The sequence below is a fragment of the Rhinolophus hipposideros genome, assembly GCF_964194185.1.
Source record: "Rhinolophus hipposideros genome assembly, chromosome: 5".
Taxonomy (NCBI): domain Eukaryota; kingdom Metazoa; phylum Chordata; class Mammalia; order Chiroptera; family Rhinolophidae; genus Rhinolophus; species Rhinolophus hipposideros.
Genome location: NC_138051.1, coordinates 38,034,580 through 38,057,300, shown reverse-complemented (window position 1 = coordinate 38,057,300; position 22,721 = coordinate 38,034,580). Strand labels below are relative to the sequence as shown.

The following is a 22,721-nucleotide window of genomic DNA, read 5'->3' as shown; positions in this document are numbered from 1 at the left end:
GCCAGTAACTGTTTTGTGCCGTTTTCTGTTATCGCAAGTTTGGCTCTCTCTGCAGGTGCAGGCCAACAGACATTTTGTTGTGGGTTTTTTCTTCATGTTGTTGTTTTCTTGCAGACATGGATCTGTCTGTAAGTCAAGGTTTCTGAGACCTAACTTTCAGAGACCTAACAGTAAGTCAAGGTCTCTGACATTCAGAGACCTACCAATAAACACCCCTCTAAATACCCCTGGTGAGACTGTCCCTCAATAGTGCCATACTCTGAGCAGAAGCTTCTGCCTGCCAGGGACACTGCTCCTGCTGGATCCATCTGACTGCAGTTTCTTGGGGGCCAGGTGGATCTAGGCCCAGGGTGGTGGAATGCAGAGGGTTCTCAGGTGAGTGTGACTCAGATCCTGTTCCAGAGCTGGCCATAGAGCATAGATCACAGTCCTGCACCCCTCAGGACCCAAGGGCCCCTTCCTCCTCCCGAGGCATGGCACCTACTTGACCTTTGCTCATTTGCAGTTTATGTCACTTTGGACCCCAGCAGCTGCAGAAAGGAAAGCTGGGGCACAACTGAGCTCAGGAGTGCCACTCACTGGCAGCTAACAGCAGGGAGCCCGGAGTCTGGCATTCCCAGCACCAGACAAAGGCCTGTTGATCTTTGACCCCCGCCTCTCCCAAAGCCTTGGCCCTGCCTTCCTCCCTCCCCCCTTTCTTCCCTGTGGGCCTCCTGTTCTCTGTCTCTTCACTTCCCTGGCACCCTTGCTCTGACTGGCAGTTTTTCCCTGCATCTTGCCCAGACTAATCCTTCCATGCTGTCTTCAAGCCCAGCTTCCTGCACATCTCCCAACCCTGACAGGGAGAACCCAAGTAAGAAGGTCCAGTGGGCTTCTGGGAGGAGAAGGAAGTCATCCACAGACTCAGACTCAAAGTCTTACGCCGACCCCTCCAAAGTGTCCAGATCCCGGAGACCCAGCCGGCTGACAGTGAAGTACGACCGGGGGCAGCTTCAGCGCTGGCTGGAGATGGAGCAGTGGGTGGATTCCAAGGTTCAGGAGCTCTTCCAGGTGGGTAGCACGGGGAAGGGTGGGAGGACACGGGGGACCTGGGGCCCAGCCAGGAGGCTGAGAGAGCCTGCTGAGAGACCTCAGGAAATGCTCCCATGGAGAGAATGCTTTCCCCAACAGGTGGGACACGGGTTTGTACCCAGAAATCTGGCCCCTGTGATCTGGACTGGGCCTCTGTCTTCATAATCTGGGAAAGGTCTTTTACCATCCCTGAGACCTAGTTTCCTAATCTCTAAAATGGGGTTATAAATGCCTGTCATATTTCCTTTTAGGACTTTTCCGATGCTTAAATGAGATAATAGAAGGGCTATTATTTTTCAGTTTATGTCTTTATGTACTCTCAGCCTCAACACACGTACATGTCTAGAGCTACATTGTCCAGTACTGTAGCTATCCGCCATGTGTATCTATTTAACTTCAAATGAATGACAATTACATCAAATCATAAGTTCAGTTTCTCAGTCTCATAGCCACATTTCAAGTGCCCAATAGCCACAAGTGGCTAATGGCCACGATATTGTCAACACAGATACAGAACGTGTTCATTGTCTCATCACAGGCAGCATTGGACTAGAACGTCAGAGTAACCATAGCTAACACCAGCAGCTGACCTCGCCTTGGCCCTGGCTCTGACTGACTTCCCTCAACCCCGCCCTGGGAATAGGACGGGTTTTGGCCCTTTGTCATGAGAAGTGGCACTTTTTAATACCTCCAAATCGGGATCCTAGAGAAATGGCAACCGCTGCCTCAATGACAAGAATAACATGTTGAGCACTTAAGTATTTGCTAGGCCTGGTGCCCAGCATTTGACATGCATTATTTCAGTCAGCCTCCCCACGACTCCATTAGGTAGGTACTGTTTTACCTTAGAGGAAATGCAGGCTTAGAGTTGTGGAGTAAATAGCCCAAGGTCACAGGACGAGGCAGGGGGCAGGACCCGGAGCTGCAGCTGGGGCTCTGCCTGCAGAATCTGAGCATTTATGTGAGCAGCTAGTGGTTCTCCACCCCTGAAGTGCCTCAGAAAGGAGCCGGTGTCCTGGCTGCACCTCAACTGAATTTAATTTAGATCTATTAGGTTGGTGTAAAAGTAACCGCTGTTGTAAGGATGAAAAATAATTGCAAAAACCGCAATTACTTTTGCACCAACCTAATACTAGAGTGGGTCCCAAGCACTGGTCTTTTTTATAAGCTCCACAGTTGCTTCTGGCATGTGGCCGGTGGACAACCACTGCACCCAGCCAGAAACTAAGAGTCCTCCTTCTCCCCATGCCACGGTTCTTGTTTCTCCTTCTTCTTGACTCAGGTCTTTTTTTCCTCTTTGGAGGTAGCAGGGGCCTGTGATTCTTCCAAGGAAGGGCTGTCTGAGCAGCCCTGTGGTTGGGGGTGGGGAAGAGTGATACTGTGGCCCAGGCTCACTGGGTCATGTGTCACTTTGGTCCCCTGCAGCATCCTGGGCCCACTCGTGGCGGGTGGGACATGCCCTGAAGCTGGAGCAGGAGAGGCACATTTTCTTGGCCTGTGTCTGCTCTGACCTTGCAAGACACCTCCACTGCCTTTCACTACCACCCGCAACCTCCCTTTCGGAATCAGTTTCGATTTCAGAATTGTTGTGTACTTGCACGAAAAGTCTCATATTTCAGACACCTCAGGGCAAATCCTTCCAGGCATCAGAGAACCGTGTTTTACAAGATTAAGGCACGGGGTCGGGGGAGAAGACGGTACAATAATGAGTTCATAACATTGGAAAACAGGACACGTGGGAGGACCACTCCCAGGCAACGACAGAAATAAAATACCTGGCATGCAGTTGCCATGGCAATTGTCCAAAGGTGCCAGGTAGCAGTTCCTCTCCCCATCCCTGCTCTTTTCAGCAGGAAGAGGCCAAGTGGCTGGGAAAGCTCCAGGTGACTGGTCACCTTGGGCAGAGATGGAGGCAACACAGTCTCCAGGCTTACCCTACCCCAGTTCTACCTTCACAGAGCCGCTGGCCACCCATCAGGGCTCTCCTCAATGTGCCGACCTGACATGGTACCCCTGGGAATGGTTCTAGGGATGCATCACTCCTTATTTAGTTTTTATACTGGGACCCCTTTGTTGGAGGGTCCCACCTCTTCTCCCTGGGTGTACAGCCTGCTTTGCGGTCTTCAGAGGAGCCAAATCTGGGTTCAACAAAACAAATAGATTTGGGCCCCTAGATCTTCTATTGTCCAGAGGTAGAGTGTGGGTTTGGCTTCTAAGCAGGGGCATAAACACTCATAACTTTCTCCTGTCTTACAAAGACTCTTGCTCAACCATGTGTCCTCCTCTAGTTACCGTGTCCTATTTCATGTATCCTTTACAACAAGTCTCCTTAAAGAATTTGTCCACATTCACATCCTTTGCTTAACTTTCCCCTTCCTATCACCATTCAAACCACGGAAATCTGGCTTATGTTCCCACCACTCTATTGAGAGCTCTTGCCAAGGTCACCGATCATGTGGGATGAGATCTAATGTGCACTGTTGACCACCCCAGATTTTTGAAACATTTCTATAGCTTCCATGACGCTATCTTTTCCTGGTGGCATCTGGCATTTTGATGCAGCCCTTTTGGTGTGGTGAGATTTTAAGAAACAATCTATTAAGCTTCCAACTTTAAAAAAGTATTGTCGGGGTGGCTGGTTAGCTCAGTTGGTTAGCGCGTGGTGCTAATAACACCAAGGTTGCTGGTTCGATCCCCGCATGGGCCACTGTGAGCTGCGCCCTCCTTAAAAAAAAATAAATAAATAAACATATATATATATATATAGTCAATGAATATGTCAAATAAACATTGTTAGCTCATTTCTGAACCTTACTCTATTGCTGGTACTGCGGCAGAGATCAGGAGAAAAGGGGACTGAGTAAGTAGTGGAGGTGAGAAAGGGGTCAAATCAGGCGACATCTGGCAGGAAACCACTACCTGTAATATAGAGTCACATGTGTACCACACTTGTTCATCTCAGCAGATGTTTGATATATCTGCTCATTTTCTGAGAATTCAAAATGTACTTAAGGAAAGGAATATTTAGATTATTATATGAACCCATATTCCCAGCTCCAGACTGCAGTGGCAATCTGACACTCAGTAATATACATACCTTATATTCAATATACATATAGTTGACATCATAAGTGATATAAAAATGATTTTTAGGCTGCACTAATACTTTTTTAGAGGCAGAATTCTAATCATCAGGATATATCTTTATTTGACCCCACCCTCCACCTTCTGGGATTCCAATTATACATATGTTAGACCACTTGATATCATCCCACAGTTCACCAAAGCTCTGATCTGTTCCCTTCTTTTTCACCTCTTTTCTGCACTTCATTTTTGAGTAGTTTCATTGGCTATATCTTCAAGTTCAACAGATCCTTTTTCTGCAGTGTCAAATATGCTATGAATTCAATCCAGTAAATTTTTTATTTAAAATATTGTATTTTCTATCTCTAGATGCCCCATTTGATTCTCATATCTTCCATTTCTATGTTCATGTTTTCCTTGTCTGATAATTCTGTTATCTCTATCATTTCCAGGTCTGCTTTTATTAACTGAGTTTTCTCCTGGTTATAGGTCACATTTCCTGCTTCTTGGCAGAATTAGTGATTTTTGACTGGGTACTGGATTGTATTGTGAATTTTACGTTGTTGAGTAACTGTAAATAAAGACGGTTGGGCTTTGTCCTGGTAGGTAGTTTAGTTACTTGTGGTTCAGTTTGATCCTTGTGAGACTTGTTTTTTAAGCTCCATTAGCAAGAGTCTAGAGTAGCCTTTAATCTAGAAACTGATTTACCTTAATAGTAAAGCATGGCCCGTCTGAGGTCTCTGCTGAATCTCTGCGTGATCACTGATGACTGTCTACGTATTCTGGCTGGGTGGAATTTTGATTTGTCCCCAGTCCTCTGTGAGGTCTCAAACTTTTCATCTCTGTACTCTCAGTGCCTCATAGTACCTGGCCTTGTGAAGTTTACCCTATGAATGTGCATCTTGTGTTCAGCAAAGATTCAAGAGACCCCTTATGCAGAGTTTTAGAGGTCTCTGTCTTTATAACGCCTTCCTCTCCAGAACTTTGTCCAGCAACTTCCAGTCACCTCAACCCTGAATTTTGATCTTTGCCATATCAATTTAGCAAGACCACTGTGTTCTACTTGGGCTCTTCCTTTCAACTCTGTCATCTGGAAATTGCCTCCAGGAAGAAATTCAGGGCAATTATAGAGTTTATGTTTTTTATTTCCCTTTTTTCTCAGATAGTCCCGAGCTACCTGTTGTCCAATGTCTGAAAACGTTGTTCATGTAGTTTTATCTAATTTTATAGTTACTTATGTTGGGAGAAGAAATCTGGTTCCTGTTACTCCATCAGGACCAGAAGCATTAATAACTCTTGCTCAGCCTTCTAATCTCAGATTAGAGGTCATTTCTTCCAGCAAGGCTTCCTAAACCCCAGGCTTAGTGAGGTTCCCCTTCCATGTGTTTTCATAGCATCTCATCACAATGCTTATCCCCTTGTTTGCAACTGCCTTTTTATTTGTCTATATCCCTCAGGAGACTAAAAGCTATTCAAGGGCAGTACGATGTGTGTCTGTCTTGCTACTATGGCCTCAACACTCATCACAGTGCTTGGTGCACAGAATGCTCTCAACAGATATGCATTAAATGAATGAATGCTGAATCAGATGAGCTAGAAACCAAGGAAGCAAAGGGGAAACTCTAGAGTTTAGGGTGAAAGAGCTAACTTAGAACCCTAGCACTGTTTAGTTTTCAGAAAGTACTGAAGGACCAAAACTGTTAACAGTGGTTACCCCTTGGCAGTCGGAAGAGTGAGAGGGTAGATGAGCCTTCTTTTTCTTTCTTTCTTTTTTTTTTAAATTAACTTTACAAGTCCTGACAATTAAGTTCACAAACTGGTTGCACCGATGTTGCTAACCATTTTTGATAGGGTTTATTCATTATGAATTTGTACCAACTGGACAAATAGTTAACCAAGTTTACTATTTGGAAGTGCTGAAAAGGCTGTGTGGAAAAGTTAGACTACCTGAACTTTTTGCCAACAATTCATGGCTCTTGCCTCATGACAATGCACCAGCTCACACGGCACTGTCTGTGAGGGAGTTTAGTAAACAAAAACTGTATTGGAACACCCTCCCTACTCACCTGATCTGGCCCCCAGTGACTTCTTTCTTTACCTGAAGATAAAGGAAATATTGAAAGGAAGACATTTTAATGACATTCAGGACATCAAGTGTAATACGACAACAGCTCTGATGGCCATTCCAGAAAGAGTTCCAAAACTGCTTTGAAGGGCGGACTAGGTGCTGGCCTCAGTGCATAGCTTCCCAAGGGGAGTACTTCAAAGGTGACCATAGTGATATTCAGCAATGAGGTATGTAGCACTTTCTAGGATGAGTTCGTGAACTTAATTGTCTGACTGGCAGAGAGTAAAATTTGCCTATTTGAAATCCACATTTGAATACACTTGCCATATATATCCATTACCCTAATCAAGATATGGAACACTTCCCCCAATAGCACTTACCTTTAAACAAATTATACAACTTAGTTACTCAGTACATCTGTTTTTATTATGTCTCTCCAACTGCCCTTAACATGTAGGCTCTTCGAGGGCAGTATCTTTCTTTTGTTCACTGAAGTTCCCAAGTTCACAATGCTGAATTAATAGTAGTCATTTGATACATATTTGTTGAAGAAATTCCAAAGGATGAAATAATAAAGTCGAAAAGGTAAAGTTATCAAACCTGTAGAAAAATGTGAAGGCGAATATCAAATATTTATCCAAGTCAGTATGGAAAGATCTTGCTAAGCATTAAAAAAAGGAAGCAAAACCTAAACTGGAAAAGGCCATTAGATTCAACTATACAGACACATACGCCTATTTCCCCACCCACTCCCCCAAACACAAATGATATTCCTCTCATTTGTGGAATGCTAGGGCTAATCTGAAAGTTTCTTTTTTTGAAAAGACTTTAAATCGGTAAGAAAAAAATGAACAAATCAATAGAAAAATGGATAAGGCAGCAGTTCTTATCCATCCATCTTGAAGTGTGTTCTGGTGACTCCAGGGGTCCCCAAGATCCTTTCAGGGGTCCCTGATTATTTCCATAATAATACTAAGATGTTATTTGCCTTTTTCACTATGTTGACATTTGCACTGAATCAAGAAAGTGACACCGCCGTGGATTAGTAATCACGTTCTCCACCACCATACACCTTTTACTGAAGAAAGTCCTTGATAAAGCCATAAAAAAATTATTAAGCTGATTAAATCTTGGCCCTGGAGTTCCCATCATTTTTTAAATAGACTTTTATCTTTAGAGCAGTTTTAGGTTCCCTGTAGAAGTGAGCAGAAAGTATGGAGAGTTCCCATATCCCTGCTGTCCCCATACAGGAGTAGTATCCCCAACTAGCAGCGTTCCCCACTAGAGCAGTGCATTAGCTACAGTTGGTGAACTTATATCCAAACATCATAATCACCCAAAGTCCATATTGTATATTAGGATTCATTCTTGGTGTTACACATTCTATGGGTTTTGATGAATGTACATTGACATGTATCCACCACTATAATTTCATACAGAGAGTTTCACTGCCCTAAAAATCCTCTGTGCTCCACCTATTCCTCCCGCCCGACACCCTAACCACTGATCTTTTTGCCTTTTCCAGAATCTCATATAGTTGTAATGATACAGCATGTAGCCTTTTCAGATTGACTTTTTTCACTTAGTAATATGCATTTAAGTTTCCTCCATGTCTTTTCATGGCTTGATAGCTCATTGTGTTTTAGCGCTGAATAATATTCCATTGTCTGGAGGTACCATGGTTTATTATCCATTTATCTCCTGAAGGACATCTTGGTTGTATCCAAGTTTGGGCAATTAGAAATAAAGCTGCTATAAACATTTGTGTGTGGGTTTTTGTGTGTGGACGTTTTCAATTCATTTGGGTAAATACCAAGAAACACAATAGCTGGATTGTATGGAAAGAGTGAGTTTAGTTTTGTAAGAAACTGATAAACTGTCTTCTAAAGTGGCTGTACGACTTTGCATTCCCACCAGCAATGAATGAAAGTTCCCGTTGCTCTGCATCCTCCCCAGCATTTAGTGTTGAGAGTGTTTTGGATTTTTTACCGGTTTAATAGGTGTGTAGAGGTAGCTCATTGTTGCTTTAATTTGCAGTTCCCTAATGACATATAATGTTGAGTATCTTCTCATATGCTATTTGCCATCTGAATATCTTCTTTGGTGAGGTATCTGTTTAGCTCTTTTGCTCATTTTTTAATTGGGTTGTTCATTTATTATTGTTCAGTTTTAAGAGTTCTTTATATATATTTGGATAACAGTCCATTATCAGGTATATCTTTTGCAAATATTTTCTTCCAGTCTGTAACTTATCTTCTTATTCCCTCGAACTTCTTTCATTTTTAATTATATAAACTCTGTATTGTTTAAAATTTTTGATGACTATAATAACTTTTAAAGATAGTTTTATTGAGATATGATTCACATACCACACAATTCACCCCTTTAAAGTGTACAATTCAGTGGTTTTAAGTATCTTCACAGGGTTGTACAACCATCACAATCTAATTTTGGGCCATTTTATCACCTAAAAGAAACTCTGTACCCATTAGCAGTCATACCTCGTTCCCTACCACAACCACTCCCTAAGAAATCACTAATCTACTTTATGTCTCTGTAGATGTATCTATTCTGGACATTTCATACAAATTAAATTGCATAATAGGTAGCCTTTCATAACTAGTTTCTTTCACTAACACTGTTTTCAAGGCTCATCCGTGTTGTAGCATGAATCAGAGCTTTGTTCCTTTTTATTGATAAGTAATGTTGTACGTCTACATCATATTTTATTTATCCCTTCATCAGTTGACGGGCATTTGGGTTGTTTTCACATTTTGGCTATTATGGTTAATACTGCTATAAACATTCATGTGCAAATTTCTGTGTGGACATATGTTTTCATTTCTCTTGGGAATCCACCTGACAGTAGAATTGCTGGGTCAGATGATAACCTTATATTTAACATTTTAAGGAACTGCCAAACAGCTTTCCAAAGGAGCTGCACCACTTTTCAGTGTATATAACAATGTATATAACTTTTGAATTAAACAGACATTCTTTTTAAAGAACCCTAGCGCTGTTTCAGGTAGAACATAGGTGTTCAGTAACTAAAGTGGGAAATGGGTGAGCTCCTGACAGTAACTTTCACTCCAGCACCACCTGGCCAGGCCCCTCTGAGCCCCATGTGATTCCCAAACAGGATCAACCAACTCCTTCTGAGCCTGAGATTGACCTGGAGGCTCTCATGGAACTGCCCACAGAAGAGCAGAAGACTCAGTTGGAGGTAGAATGGGGCGCTGGGCCCTGGGCTCAGGGGCTGGGGGCTGGAAACGGGGCTTGGACCAAGGGAATCCCAGGAACCCAGACTCTGCCTCCTTGGTTAGAGTGGGGAGAACCAAATCAGAGGGAAGAATTTCTGAAAGATTGATTTGGGGCTGTGGGAAAATGCTGTGTCTCGGGCACCCACTGTCTGCTCTCTTCTGCTCAGGCTATTCTCCGAGACTGCACCCGCCCCACAGAGGTAAGGATGCCCTGCTGATCTGTGGGTAAGAGGAGACCCAGTGGGGACGCAGCTAATGAATGGAAACCTTGGCCCTGGATCTTTCTCCTCTTCCCTGGCTCTGGGAATATGGGGTGGGAGGAAGATTAGAGAAGGCAGTGTGGTGGGTCGGCATATCCCCATGATTTAATCTCACCCGTTTCTCTCTCAGCCTTTTATCTCTGAGCTACTCAATCAACTCAAGAAACTCCGGAGGCTCAGTCGGCCTCAGAAATAGACCTTCAGCAGCCTCAGCACTGCCAGGCCTGCTGTGAACCTCTGGATCCTGGGCTGAGAGGGAAACAGCTCCTTGGGACACACAAGGAATATGGAAGATGAGGGACATTTGGACACCCCTAGTGTATGTAGTCACAGCTAGCTCCTGTCAGCTGGGCTTTCTGGAAGCCACGACTGGCAGCCAAGTGGATAAAACCTTTAGGAGCCCCAGCTGGAGTGTGGAGCATATCTGTGCTGAGGGATGGGGGAGGGAGAGGGTGACGTGATATAGCAGAAGGCCAGCATCCTGAGTCATTCCACTGTCCACACACCTCATGCATCCATCCCTCCCTTCCTCCATCCAAATCGGCCTTAAGAATGAAAGTCACGGTTCTGCTTCAGAGAGATGACAATCTAGCAAGGCCTAGAGGCTAAGACATGAAGCACCCTGCATCACCAAGGATGGGAGCCCAGGTGGCACAGACTAGTTCTGAATCCTAGAGAGGGAACAGGAGAAAGCTAGTAGGGTCTGGAGCATCAAGGAAGGCTAAACCCTTCTCCCCCTCTAAATGATAAAGGAGGCCTCAGGCTGAGGACTGTTTCTTGAGCTGCCTCCAGCCAGAGGAAGAGAAAAAGCAGAGGGATGTAAAGGGCACATGCCGAGAGGTCAGGGTTGGATCAGGAGGGAGTTGCTGGAAACAAACACTGAGTCAGAATGGCAGGCAGGTTGGGACAAGAGCCCTGGGAGTAAGGCAGGAAGCAAGGTAGGCATCCAGTTTGTGCAAGAGGTGTGTGAGTACTGCAGAGGCTGAGAATCCAAATGGTGGGGCCTGGGGGCTAAGCTGGGCTGCCCAGGGCAGGACGCACAGTTGAGTTCAGTTGAATGAATATTCATGCTAGAGGCCACCAGGATGGGTGGGACCATTCCTGCCTGGAGAAGTTGCAGGAAGGCTCAGTCCTTTCCCTCACTCTGTAGGACTGGACTTAGAGCCTGCTCTGTTCTTGCCACCTCTCCAAGGGCCCAGGCTCAGGGCCTATAGGGTTCTTGAGATAAAAGACGCTGGGCCAACGGAATCAACATACTTTATTTGATACACCAAGTGCTGGGAGAGGGCCCTGGGCTCTGGAGCAGGTTCCAAGGCTCATCCTTAGATTCAGTATGATCTTTCCTCATCATGCCTTTTGATCCCAGTCCAGGTTTCTTTGGTGGAGGGTTCCCAACTTCCGCCTTCCATCTGGCTCATCCAGTCATCAGCTCCAATGGAGAATCTTTCCTCCTTCCAGGGACACCGATGCCAGGAAAAGGTGTGCCCCTGAGTAGTCTAGCCTGATATGCTCTTCCATCAGATGCCGAGGCTGGGCTCTGAGGTGGGCACCCCAACCTGTGCGACTGCCTGTAGGGCTATCTTCTCAGGAGGACCAGGGTTCCTTAGTACTCTCGGCCTGCATGTTGGGGGTGGTAAGCAGATGTCTGGTGCTCTTTAAGTTCAAAAGCATCATGGCCTTCCCTGTGGAACAGAGATACAGGTCAGGGATCACAAGTAGCCCCTGAACTCTCTACCTGCGCAGAACATGCTACCTGCACCCACCGGAAGCAGCGGACACAGTAGAGGTCTCCATCACAGCCAGCACAGCGCAGGGTGGCGTCCTCATTGCAGATGCAGCACCAGGGGAGTTCCTCCTCAGCCTCAGGCCTGGGGGCCAGGGCCTGGGCCTTCGGGGATCAGAGAGGAATGGGGGAAGTAAGGTGGGGTATGAGTGGGAGGGCAGGAGCAGACCCTGCAGTTGTGGCCAGGCAGGGAGGGAGGCTGTGGTGTGGCCGAGGGGTGTCTGGGCTTTTCTCACCTCAGATTCTGCCCTGCAGGATTGGGCCTGGGGTTGGAGAGTTGGCGCCACAGGGATGGTAAAGCCACTGGCCTCATCCAGGGCAGCTTCTTCGGTGAGCTGTGGGCAGGGTGAAGAGGTACAGTGCCCTGCTCAGGGCCCAACGCTGCCCCTCCTCCACCGAAGGCTCCGTGGCCTTAGCTTCTCAACCCACCTTCCTTTATCTGTGGCCTGTGATGACTGACACCCTATCTCAAGAGGCCAGGGGGCAGGTCTGAGTCACAGGGACAGTGGGGCCCCAGCTAGAACAGCAGCCGCAGGGTGACTGGCCATCCAGTCCGAGTGGAGGCAGAGTGAAGGGGGCCAGATGGCGGGTGGGGCAGGACAAGGGGTGAGCAGGAGGGTAAGGCAGGCCCACCTGCTGCAAGACTCTTTGGACGGCTGTCTCCTCATCGTCATCACTGTCTGGGACGTTACAGTCTTGGAGGGTCACTTGAAGACGGAGAGGTAGGAGCAGGGGAAAAGGAGAGAGGTTGAGAGAGTGCACCTGAGTGGCTGTACTCTTGCCCCCAGGAGCTGGTTTGGTACTTATTCTAGAACTGAGCAGCCTCTGCAGCCACTCTGATCAGACCATGCCCCACCCCCCTTCAGAGCTGGGGGCAGGAACAGAAGGCTCTACACTTGCAGGGCCTGTGGGTCCCCTGCCCCTGATGGCTGCCAGTTATTCCTCATCCACTGCTTTACCCCAGTACTTCCTCATGCATCTGGGCAGAGCTCCACAGACCCCCGGGCACAGGAACCCCTGGCACCTGACTCAGCCTGGCAGGGAGTGCAGCCATTTTGCAGAGGTTGGCCTGGGGGTAGGAGGGTGGCTGCCCAATGGACATGAGTGAGTAGCTGCTCCCTAGCCTCTACCTCTGTCGGGGTCCTGTCCCCGCAAAATGGCCAGGCGCTTGGTGAGGGCCAGGATTTTCTCCTGTCTCGTGTTCTCCTCTTGTAGCTTGACTGCTACCTCAGCCAGCAGCCTGCTCTCCTCTTCCAGGGATGAGGTGGTTTGCCCTTTGGAATTAGCACTCTGGCCCCCTGGGCCAGCCTGGTTCAGGTCATTCTGGATAGAGACAGCTGGAAGGAGAGAGGCAGTCAGGGAGGCAGAGACATTCCAAGATCTCTCATCAGAAGCCACTGAGCTCATTTCTGAACTTTAAAAAAAAAAAACCCATAGATCATCAGCTTTTTGTTCAACACTAGCTCCTGTGATTTATATTACAAATGAGTATTTCCTCCATTTTTCTAAATGTTAAAAACTAGTAATCTTAGACATGTGTTTTTCCACCATATCCATCCCCACCCAATATTTTAACATGCTGCCCTTAGGGTGGGCGTCCCATGGTTTGAAAATCGCTGCCCAAAAGGATCAGGATTTGGGGAGGCCAAGCTTCAGCCAGCGTTTCTGCCTTACAGGCTGGAATTAGCATTTCAAGGGAGCAGCTCAGAGAGGACATGACCGAAGCTGAGGTCTTAAGTGTTACTAGGCTGGGAGAATGTTACCAGAGTGGGTGTGGCTTTGACATGTCTCCTTTTGCTCAGAGCAAGAGGTTTAAAATCAGACAGCTTTGGGTTCAAGTCCTAGCTCTGCTGCTTAATAGCTATGTGACTTTGATCAAGTTCCTTAAGCTCACCAGGCCTCAGTTTCCTCATTTATAAAATACGGATTATAATAGTGCCTATGGACCTCATAAAATCACTGAGGATATTCAATGAGATTGTGTCTCTACAGCAGGGTTTCTCAATGTTGGTTCTACTGACATTTTGGGCAGATAATGCTTTGTTGTGGGGTAGTCCTGTGCATTGTATGACGTTTAGCAGCATCAGCATCCCTAGACTCTGTTCTCTAGATGCCAGTGGTACAAAAAGTCTCCAGACACTGCCAAGTGGGCGCTGGAGGTGAAATCATCCTCAGTTGAGAACCACCGCTCTGAAGCCTTTGAATAGCAAAGTCCAATAGAATTTTTTTTTTTTTGTCTTTTTTTGTTGAGAGCCCACTGGCCCATGTGGGAATCAAACCGGCAGCCTTTGGAGTTAGGAGCATGGAGCTCCAACCGCCTGAGCCACCGGGCCGGCCCTAGAATTTTTTATGATGACAGAGAAACATTCCGTATTATGATTTATGTTTGTGCTGTCCAAGATGGTAGCCATGAGCCATATGTGGCGATTGAACACTTGAAATGTGGCTGTACCCATGAGAAACTGAATTTTAAATTTTATTTAATTTTAATTGAATTTAAATAGTCTCTCTCTCCTCCTTATCATCATTGCAAAAAACATTCACTGAGCACTTACTATGAGCTAGGCATGGTCCTAAGACCTTATTGGATTACCTCATTTACTCCTCACAACTTCACCACATGGTAGGTTTTACCACACATACCTCCATTTTACAGATGAGGAAAGTGACTTTCCCAGGGTGACACAGATAGTTAGTGGTAGAACAGACAATCATGGATTGATTCTAAAGCCTACAAGCTTATCCACTAGGTTTACATGGGCTCCTGTTGAAGTAAACACTCAATAAATGGTAGCTCTTATAATGTTGATCTCTGATTTATATTCACCTCCTAAAGGGTAGGCAGCAGAACCTTTCCCACCTGGGGAAAGAGGAGGGCAGGTTCCTGGGAGCCCAGGGAGAGAAGTTACCTGGGCCTCTTTGTTCCTGGCTCTCGTCAATAGCCACTTCCGCTGTCAGCTGTGTCAGCAGATCCTGCGCTTGCTGGGCCTGGGTCCTGGTGTCTGGTGTCTGATACGCCTGCTTAGAGGAGGGATACTCAGTGGGGAGTGGGGAGCAGGCTAGGGGGAACCACACCATAAGGTCCAGAGCAGTCTAGGTCAGGGGTGGATGCTCAGGGAAAGGGGGACTCATCCAGGGCCCACACAGTCAAGCTGATCTGACAGTCCCCAACAGGACTGATGAGCCACTCTTTCCTGTCCCATCCAATCCTGCTACGTGTCCCAGGTTCCCTGGCCTGGCAGCAGGCCAGAGGATCAGGAGCTGGGGGGTTGGAGGCTTGCCAACTCCTACAGAGTACATAAGCATACATGTATCTGGGCTTCTGCTGGTCCTCGCTCCTTCTCAAGACATAGCACTCACCGGCTGGGGGGTCGAGGACGGCGGACCTCTGCCCTGCAGAGCGGCAAGCCGTGCCTCCATCTCCTGGGTGGAAGGGATGGGACCTTGGGGTTCATCCCTTAGAGCGGCTAGCCTGGCTTCTATTTCTGCCTGTGATGGCACCGACTCTGCAATTGGTATGAAAAACCTTGTAAGATCCAGAGGAATCCCAGTCCCAGAAGCCCCAGATGGTATCCTTTAGGACAACCAGCCTGACCCCACTCACTGGGCTTGTTCTCCTGGCGGAGCCGTGCTAGGCGCTCAGCGATGACTTGGTCTTGGTGGCTCAGTCCCTGGCTCTGTGGAGTGCAGGGCTTCTGTTTGGCTTCCAAGGCTGCCATACGCCTAGCAGAATATGAGAGAGAGGCTCTTGAAGAAAGCAGAAAGGAGGGGCAAAGGCACCTACTCACTGTTTCCCATTCAAATAATTTCTAGGCATCTAGGGTGGCCTCCAATGGACAATCTTCTGTGGCTCTTGCTCATGTCACCCTGCAACTCAACCCAGAGGCCAACTGAGAGGGCAAGGTCTACCAAGAACCTTGGTAGAGGGCTGATGAGCTGTTCTCTGAGCCCAAGAGGGCAGTCAGGAGCCTGAGAGGTGGATATTTTCCTGACTCTGTGCTCAACTGATCTAGAGGCTGAGAAGAGAGTCCTACCCTGGGGCTTCATCGTCTCTTCAGTACTTACTTCTTATAGTTCTGAGGTGGTGACCATTTGGAGGCATGAGCAGGAGAAGATCCTCTATGGAGAAGAAATCTGACGTCAGAAGCCCTGCCATCAGCCAGTCAGTGCCCCTCACCACAAACACTTCCTGGGCTGACCTCTGGACACAGCACAAGGCTGCAAGTGCTGGCCAGCGGCCTGCTGCCATGCTTGGCTGAATCCTCACCCATGTCAGCCTCTCACCTGGTCAGAACCTCATAGCACCGCTTGCAGACTTTCTGTTGGGTGTTTCCAGCCCGGGGCACTGCTGCACTGAAGCTAAGGCAGCTGGAACAGAAGGCCCGGCCACAGTTCTTACAGCCATTCTACAAGAAACATGAAGCAGGGTTACCCACCTCTCAGCTGACCCTGCAGGTTCCTCCCTGGGAGTCTCAGAGCACACACAGAGAGAAGGCAGTGAAGTTGTGACCAGCTGCTGGGAGGAGGATGGGGAGTGGGGCCTAAGGCCTAGGGAGAAATGGGTAGAGGGTAAAGCAATTCCCCATTCTCCACTCTTGTATTCCAATCAAGTAAAGCTTCATGCAAAATTCCCATGCTTTCTACCCTGTCTCCACTTCCCAGACACTGGGGTGTAGAAGACAAACAGGCAAAGCCACTCCAGGTCCATTGACACTGCAACAAACGAGCATCAGAGTGAGTGCAGAGCCCATGCCTTCTCTGCTCTAGCAGAGATGGAAGGAGGCTTGTCAGGATGAGATAACAATAGCCTCCATTTATTAAGCACTTATTGTGTGCCAGGTACTAAGCTCAGTAGTTAACATTCATCATCTGATTTAATCCTCACGATTTCTACACATTATCTTACTTAATCCTGATGACCACAATTATTATTCCTATTTTAGGTGGGGTCAGAGAGGTTACATGACTTGCCCAAACAAGGGTCTCCCCGCGAATACGACATCAGAGCTCAAATTTGAACCCTGACCACCCTGACTCCCAAACCCAGGTTTCTAAGTGCTACACGGATCTGCCTCCCTACCTGCTCTCCATTCATCCTGTCTGGTTCCTATCTCCTGGTCACAGCTGAGGCAGAGGAAGCCTGCAGTTTACAGGGGAACTTGATGGGTCTGTGCTGAGGGCACGAGAGACTTTGCCATGGTGCTCTGTGGGCAGGAGGAAGGGCAGAAATCTAACTCAAGAAACCTGGAAGGGCAGGCTGCGTGATGGTGCCGGTTTCAGAGCAGGAAGAGTAACGGGCATGGTGTAATGGAGAGTGGTCACAGAGTACTAAGACCCGGCTGCGATGGAAGGAAAACAGCCAGACCCTACACGTGGCAGACAGAAAAGTCTAGCTTTCCAAAAATGCCAGGAGCGCGCTTTACAGTTTATAGGGAACTTTCACTTCCAGCACTTCACTAGACCTACACACCAACCTCGTAAGCAAGGGAGTGCTAGACCCATTTTACAGAAATGGAAACCGAGGCTCAGTGACTTTGTCAAAACCACACAACTGCAAAGGGGCCATAAAACCAAGTCTACGGGCTGCAAGTCCCATGTTTTTCCTTCCCTCCACTCCGCGTCCTCCCTGGCCCTCTAGCCCGCGGAGAGAGAAGACTCGCCTCCTTCTTGAAGAGGGTGAACTTGACAGCGCAGCCGTAGCACCTACTCTCCATCCTGGTTCCCGGTGTGCCGAAGAAGGGTCCACCGAGTTGAGATCACGCCCTCCAGGTCCACGGCCCTTTCTACCTTCACCCACCTCTGTCCCTGTCCCCCACGCCCACTTGCGCGGGTTAGCTAGTCTCCCGCTGGGGAATCGCGACCTGCCACCCCAATCTCAGACCGATAGCCGCGGGCGCGGGGGCTGCTGGGAGTCGTAGTTTATTCACCACGGCCAGCTTCACTCAGAGGCAGTCAAGCTTGACCCAGAACACGACATTTCCCAGGGGGCTAAGCGCCATCAGCCGGCTCAGGGCTGACAGTCCCCGAGAATCCCCGCGGACGCTGAGGCTCTTGGGAGTTGTAGTACAATCCAGTCAGGGTTGGAACCATGGCGGTGACCGAGGAGCTCTTACAGATGGACCTGTACGCGCTGCTAGGTATTGAGGAGAAGGCAGCGGACAAAGAGGTAAGAACCGTGGCGAGGAGAGCCGATCCGAGAGGTCTGGTGGCCCTTCCTGTCTTGGCGCCTAGCCCGCGGCTGGCATCCGCTTTCCAGGTTCGGCCGGGCTCCGGGCGGGGAGCGACGAGCGGCCTGACGGCCTCCGAGGTGGGCTGCCTGACCGTTCCAGGCTCTGAGGGCCTCACAAGGAAGGGGGGGGGGGGTCCCAGCAGGGAGGCTTTCGTGCGGGGTGCTCTACTCTCCCTGCGGCCGCGCGGTGAGCCTGGGAGGGAACCCAGCCTCCTCCCTGCGCCCGCGCAGGTCAGCCTTTAATTCCGTTTCGGTCTTGACTGTGGCTGAAAGCGTTTCATTCAGTCTCTCCCGAAGGCTGATTTAACTCCACTTAGAGCCTAGGGCAAAGGAAAGGCCAGGTCTCAAGGCCCCTCCCCTCTCTTTTCGCCCTCTCCTTGGCATTGGGACCTATGACTCTACCGTCTCTGTTTTCTTTTCCACCCCGGCCCATTGACTCTTAAAGTAGCAGATGCTCAGGAGTTGCCTTCTCAACATGTGCTAGTGGCCAAAAGCAGGAGGACCAGAAGGGCAAAGCAGATGGCCTGAAACGCCACAGGAAGGTATTGATAAGAGTGCCAGCGAGTGGAACACTGACCAAGCTGTGATAAAGACGTCTGTTACCTTCCCCTGGAGCATGGTTGGAGTTGTAGCGGTGTAGGAAGGGGAGGCAGCTAATTCATCAGATGAAAGTTAATGCCTACCAATGCCCCTGTATTTCCGTGCTGCCCTCCTTGTGGACTGAGTGAGCTTGTAAGAAGAGGAAGCTCTGGGACAGAAAAGCAGGGAGACCCATAGGGCCCTTGAGGAGAGATGCTGTAAGCCTGTACAGAACTGTCCCTGCAGCTGCAGGTAAAATCAGAAGAGGGCCATGGGGATGTGGACAGAGCACCAAAAACATCTGCTACACCTGTTTCATAAGTCTCAACATTTCAGTATTAATAATGTCTAAAACCTATATAATGCTTACTATGTGCTGGGCACTATTCTAAGTGCTTTATATTTTTTAATTGTTTAACTTGTACTTAATAGTGAGAAATTACTTTGGACATTTCACACCTGATCTAGCCAGTGTGTTGGAACCCTGAATTGAAGTTGAGAACTCCTGAGGAAGGCAGTTGGGAGCCGTTGATGTATATATTAATCAGAGAAGTGCCATAATCAGATTTTAAAGTAAATATTCAACATCAGTGTGCAGAATGGACACGAGTAGGGGGGTAGGTTGAGGAACTGCCACTAGGGGGTCAGGTGGGGCTCTTGTCTAGGCAAGAGACCAAGGTCTAAGCAGGCCAGTGTGGTTGGGGTCCGATTTTCACTCAGATGAGATAAGGGATATGTGAGAAGTCCCTTTATAAAGGGTAACAGGTGCTACTCCTACCTTTTAGTGGGGGAGGCAATACTGTAACATGAGGGAGAACGTGGTAAGTTCCTCCAGAAGGATACAGACAAAGTGCTGTGGGTATTCAGAGGAGGCTGAAGTTGCTTCTAGTTTGGGAGAAGCGGTGAGGGAAGCAGAGAAGGCATTTGAAGCCTTGAAGAACAGGCAGAGTTTGGTTGTGTGGCGATACGGAGGAAGGGTATTCCAAGAAAGGGGAGAATGTGTGTAATCCAGTTTGGAGCATAGGCCAAGAAGAAAGGGTAAAAGAAGATTTTGAAAAACCTTGAGAAGTAGGTTGGGGCCTTTGGATATCGTGGCTAACTTATGGTAATGGATAATTTTCGGTAGAGGACCCTGGAGACCTAGGCGCTGGTGTCCCCTCTCCTAGGTTCAATGCCTGTCATATTCTGTAGGGGGACCGGGAGGACCAACAGATTTTAAAGTGTATTCAAGGAAGGCTTCCTCAACTTTGGTTGTCTGGTCATATAGTCTAGGAGTTCCTGATTCAGGGTCCACAAAAAGGCACCAAGGACTAAATAAACATGTGTAATGATTTTTGTCTGTTAATTTTTGAGGAGAGATGGTCATTCTTATTCCAAAAAAGACTAAAGAAGCCCCGATCTAGGCCAGCCTCCTGTGTTACTGATGGTGAAACTGAATCTCAGAGAGGATGGTTAGTGACAAAATTGGGACTAGAACCCAGATCCCCTGATATCCAGCCCAGGTCGGTGCTCCTTCCACTGTTCCACTCTGGCCCTTTGCAGCCCCGTACAGTTCAGTTGTAGTGATGAGCACCAACACCAAATTTAACTTCTTTTCAGACCAAATCTGAATCCTTTTTTGCATCCCAAATCTACATATCTATCTGCCTATTTGACCTCTCTATTTGGATGTTTCTAGGGGTCTAAATCTTACTACATCCCAAAATGAACTCTTGAACTTCTCTCTCCAAACCTGCCTCTTCCTTGGACTTCTCCATCTCAGTAAATAGTACCACCATCCATCCACTTGAGCAAGGAAACTGGAGTCATTCTTTCTTCTTTTTTTTTTTTTTAATTTTTTTTTTTTTTATTTTTTTTTATTTTTTTGTTTTTCGTTGAGAGCCCACTGGCCCATGTGGGAATCGAACCCGCAGCCTTCGGAGTTAGGAGCACGGAGCTCTAACCGCCTGCGCCACCGGGCCGGCCCCTTTCTTCTTTTTTTTTAATACATTTTATTGGGGAATATTGGAGGACAGTATGTTTCTCCAGGGCCCATCAGCTCCAAGTCGTTGTCCTTCAATCTAGTTGTGGAGGGCGCAGCTCACTGGCCCACATAGGAATCGAATCAACAACTCTGTTGTTCAGAGCTCGCACTCTAACCAACTGAGCTCAACAGCCACCCACACTGGAATCATTCTTGACACCTCCCTCTCCTCTCACTCCTGTCATTTAGTCCGTCACCAGGTCCTAATGAGTCAACCTTGCAAATAATTCTCAAATCTGTTCACTTATCTCCATTTCTACTACCACCACTCTGCCCAAGCCCCATCAACATCCATCTGAACCGTTAGAATAGCCTGTCAACTTGTCTCCCTTCTAGTCTGTTCCGATCTGTTGTGCCACTCCAATTTATTCTCACAAAAAATGGAATGATCTTGGTACTCCCTTAAAACTGTATTGCATTTTTAATAAAATATTCAATAGAATTTCTCCTTTTTTCTTTCTTTCTTTTTTTTTTTAAATACATTTTATTGGGAATATTGGAGGACAGTATGTTGCTCCAGGGCCCATCAGCTCCAAGTTGTTGTCCTTCAATCTAGTTGTGGAGGGCGCAGCGCAGCTCCAAGTCCAGTTGCTGTTTTCAATCTTCAGTTGCAGGGCGTGCAGCCCACCATCCCATGTGGGAATTGAACCGGCAACCTTGTTGTTGAGAGCTCACTCTCTGACCAGCTGAGCCGTCTGGCCACCCTTCTGGAAGCGCAGCATTGTCTTCAATCTAGTTGTGGAGGGCGCAGCTCACTGGCCCAAGTGGGAATCGAACCGGCCACTCTATTGTTCAGAGCTCGCGCTCTAACGAACTGAGCCATCCGGCTGCCCCTCAATAGAATTTCTTACCCCTTCATACATGCTTTTCCCTCTGCAAGGAGAGTTCTTCCTCTTTCTGTTAGCCTGGTTCCAGCCCTTATTTCAGTTTGCAGTTATATATTCATTTGTATGATTGTTTGTCTCATGCCTTACGCTCCCCTGTACTCAGCTCTCAGGACCAGATCAGGTCCATTCACATCCGTAGCAGCCCTTTGCCTGGTGACTGGCACAGAGTAGGCTCGCTCTCAATAAATATTTGTTGAATGAATGAAGTAGTGGTCAAAGAAGCCATTGCAACAACTGTACTTGAGAATCAGGAGATGTGGGGGCAGTCAGTGGCCCAAGACCTGTTTTTTGTTTGTTTGTTTTTTGTTTTGTTCTGTGTTTTATCTTTGTGACCTGTTTTTTTAATGGCCCATGAGCTAAGAATGGTTTTTACATGTTTAAAGATTATCAAAAATGCAACTCAACAACAACAAAAACACCAAACAACTCAATTAAAAAATGGGGAAAGGAATTGAAAAGCCATTTCTCCAAAAAAGTTATACAAATGGCCACTAAGTACATGAAAAGATGTTTAATACCACTCGTCATTAGGTAAATGCAAATCAAAACTATAACGAGATGCCACTTCACACTCATTCAGATGGCTATTATAAAAACAAAAACAAACAAACAGAAAATAACAAGTGTTGGTGAGGATGTGGAGAAATTGGAATCCTTGTATGTAACTGGTGGTGCAGCTACTGTGGAAAAACAGCATGGTGATTCCTCAAAACATGAAACAAAGATTTACCCTGTGATTCAATACTTTCACTTCTGGGTGTATACCCAAAAGAAATGAAAGCGTGGAGTTGAGCAGATATTTGTACATGTTCATAGCAGCATTATTCACAATAGACAAAAGGTGAGAGCAGCCCAAGTGGCCACCAGCAGATGAATGGTAAACCAAATGTGGGAAATACATACAATGGAATATTATTCAGCTTTAAAACTGAAGGAAATTCTGACACGTGCTACAGCATGGATGAAATTTGAAGACATGATGCTAAATGAAATAAGCCAGTCACAAAAGGACAAATACTGTATGATTCCTCTTCTATGAGGTTCCTAGGACAGTCAGCTTCATAGAGACAGAAGGTAGAATGGTGGTTACCAGGGACTGGAGTGGCAATGGAATGAGGAGTTAGTGTTTAATTGGTGTCGAATTTCAGTTGGGGAATGGAAAAAAAGTTCTGGAAACAGATGGTGGTGATGGTTGCACAATGACGTGAATGTGCTTAATGTCACAGAACTGTACACTTAAAAATGGTAACAGTAAATTTTATGTATATTTTATGTTATATATATTTTACCACAATAAAACAAAAATAGAGAAGAATATATGACAAAGACCATGTGTAGCCCCCTAAAGTTTTTATTATCTGGCCTTTTACAGAAAAAGTTTGCCTACCTCTGCTAGAGTTAGGGACAAGTCCAACTCCATCTTTGTATACGTGGAGCTAGTAGCCCTTCTGGAAACATTTTTCTCTCATCACAACAA

At 47.1% G+C, this 22,721-nt stretch overlaps 3 protein-coding genes across 6 annotated transcripts in view; 2 read left to right on the top strand and 1 right to left on the bottom strand.

Annotated features, from left to right (window-relative positions):
* Positions 1 to 795: 795 nt before the first annotated feature.
* On the top strand, positions 796 to 9,939 carry PPP1R14D (protein phosphatase 1 regulatory inhibitor subunit 14D; the record flags this gene model as incomplete). Its single annotated transcript, XM_081049022.1, has 4 exons — positions 796 to 1,050; positions 9,363 to 9,446; positions 9,651 to 9,683; positions 9,874 to 9,939. The coding sequence occupies 4 exons, from the start codon at positions 796 to 798 to the stop codon at positions 9,937 to 9,939; spliced, it is 438 nt and encodes a 145-aa protein (XP_080905148.1).
* A 1,043-nt stretch (positions 9,940 to 10,982) lies between these two features.
* On the bottom strand, positions 10,983 to 17,421 carry ZFYVE19 (zinc finger FYVE-type containing 19). Of its 4 annotated transcripts, XM_081047758.1 has the most exons (12): positions 17,187 to 17,378; positions 16,607 to 16,730; positions 15,811 to 15,932; positions 15,592 to 15,645; positions 15,131 to 15,249; positions 14,887 to 15,032; positions 14,436 to 14,544; positions 12,657 to 12,863; positions 12,160 to 12,233; positions 11,763 to 11,861; positions 11,507 to 11,631; positions 10,983 to 11,425 (listed from the first exon to the last, which is right to left on the bottom strand). In XM_081047758.1, the coding sequence occupies exons 2-12, from the start codon at positions 16,619 to 16,621 to the stop codon at positions 11,347 to 11,349; spliced, it is 1,149 nt and encodes a 382-aa protein (XP_080903884.1). In that variant the 5' UTR covers positions 16,622 to 16,730; positions 17,187 to 17,378; the 3' UTR covers positions 10,983 to 11,346. The 4 variants fall into 4 exon arrangements, with proteins under 4 accessions (XP_080903884.1, XP_080903883.1, XP_080903885.1 ...); XM_081047757.1 differs by lacking the exon at positions 16,607 to 16,730 and having other exon boundaries at positions 17,187 to 17,421; XM_081047759.1 differs by lacking the exon at positions 16,607 to 16,730 and having other exon boundaries at positions 17,234 to 17,372.
* A 149-nt stretch (positions 17,422 to 17,570) lies between these two features.
* DNAJC17 (DnaJ heat shock protein family (Hsp40) member C17) overlaps positions 17,571 to 22,721 on the top strand; it is a 35,786-nt gene continuing 30,635 nt past the window's right edge. Inside the window, exon 1 of the mRNA XM_081047761.1 lies at positions 17,571 to 17,692. Coding sequence (XP_080903887.1) covers positions 17,615 to 17,692 — 78 coding nt within the window. The 5' untranslated portion in view covers positions 17,571 to 17,614. The remainder of the gene's footprint in view (positions 17,693 to 22,721) is intronic.

Coding starts and splice junctions, on each gene's coding strand:
- ZFYVE19 (XM_081047757.1), bottom strand. CDS start 17,240: ATGGAGAGTAGGTGCTACGGCTGCGCTGTCAAGTTCACCCTCTTCAAG. Junction 12,864..14,435: donor CCAGGAACAAAGAGGCCCAG/GTAACTTCTCTC, acceptor CTCTCCTTCCAG/CTGTCTCTATCCAGAATGAC. Junction 12,234..12,656: donor GGGACAGGACCCCGACAGAG/GTAGAGGCTAGG, acceptor TCCGTCTTCAAG/TGACCCTCCAAGACTGTAAC.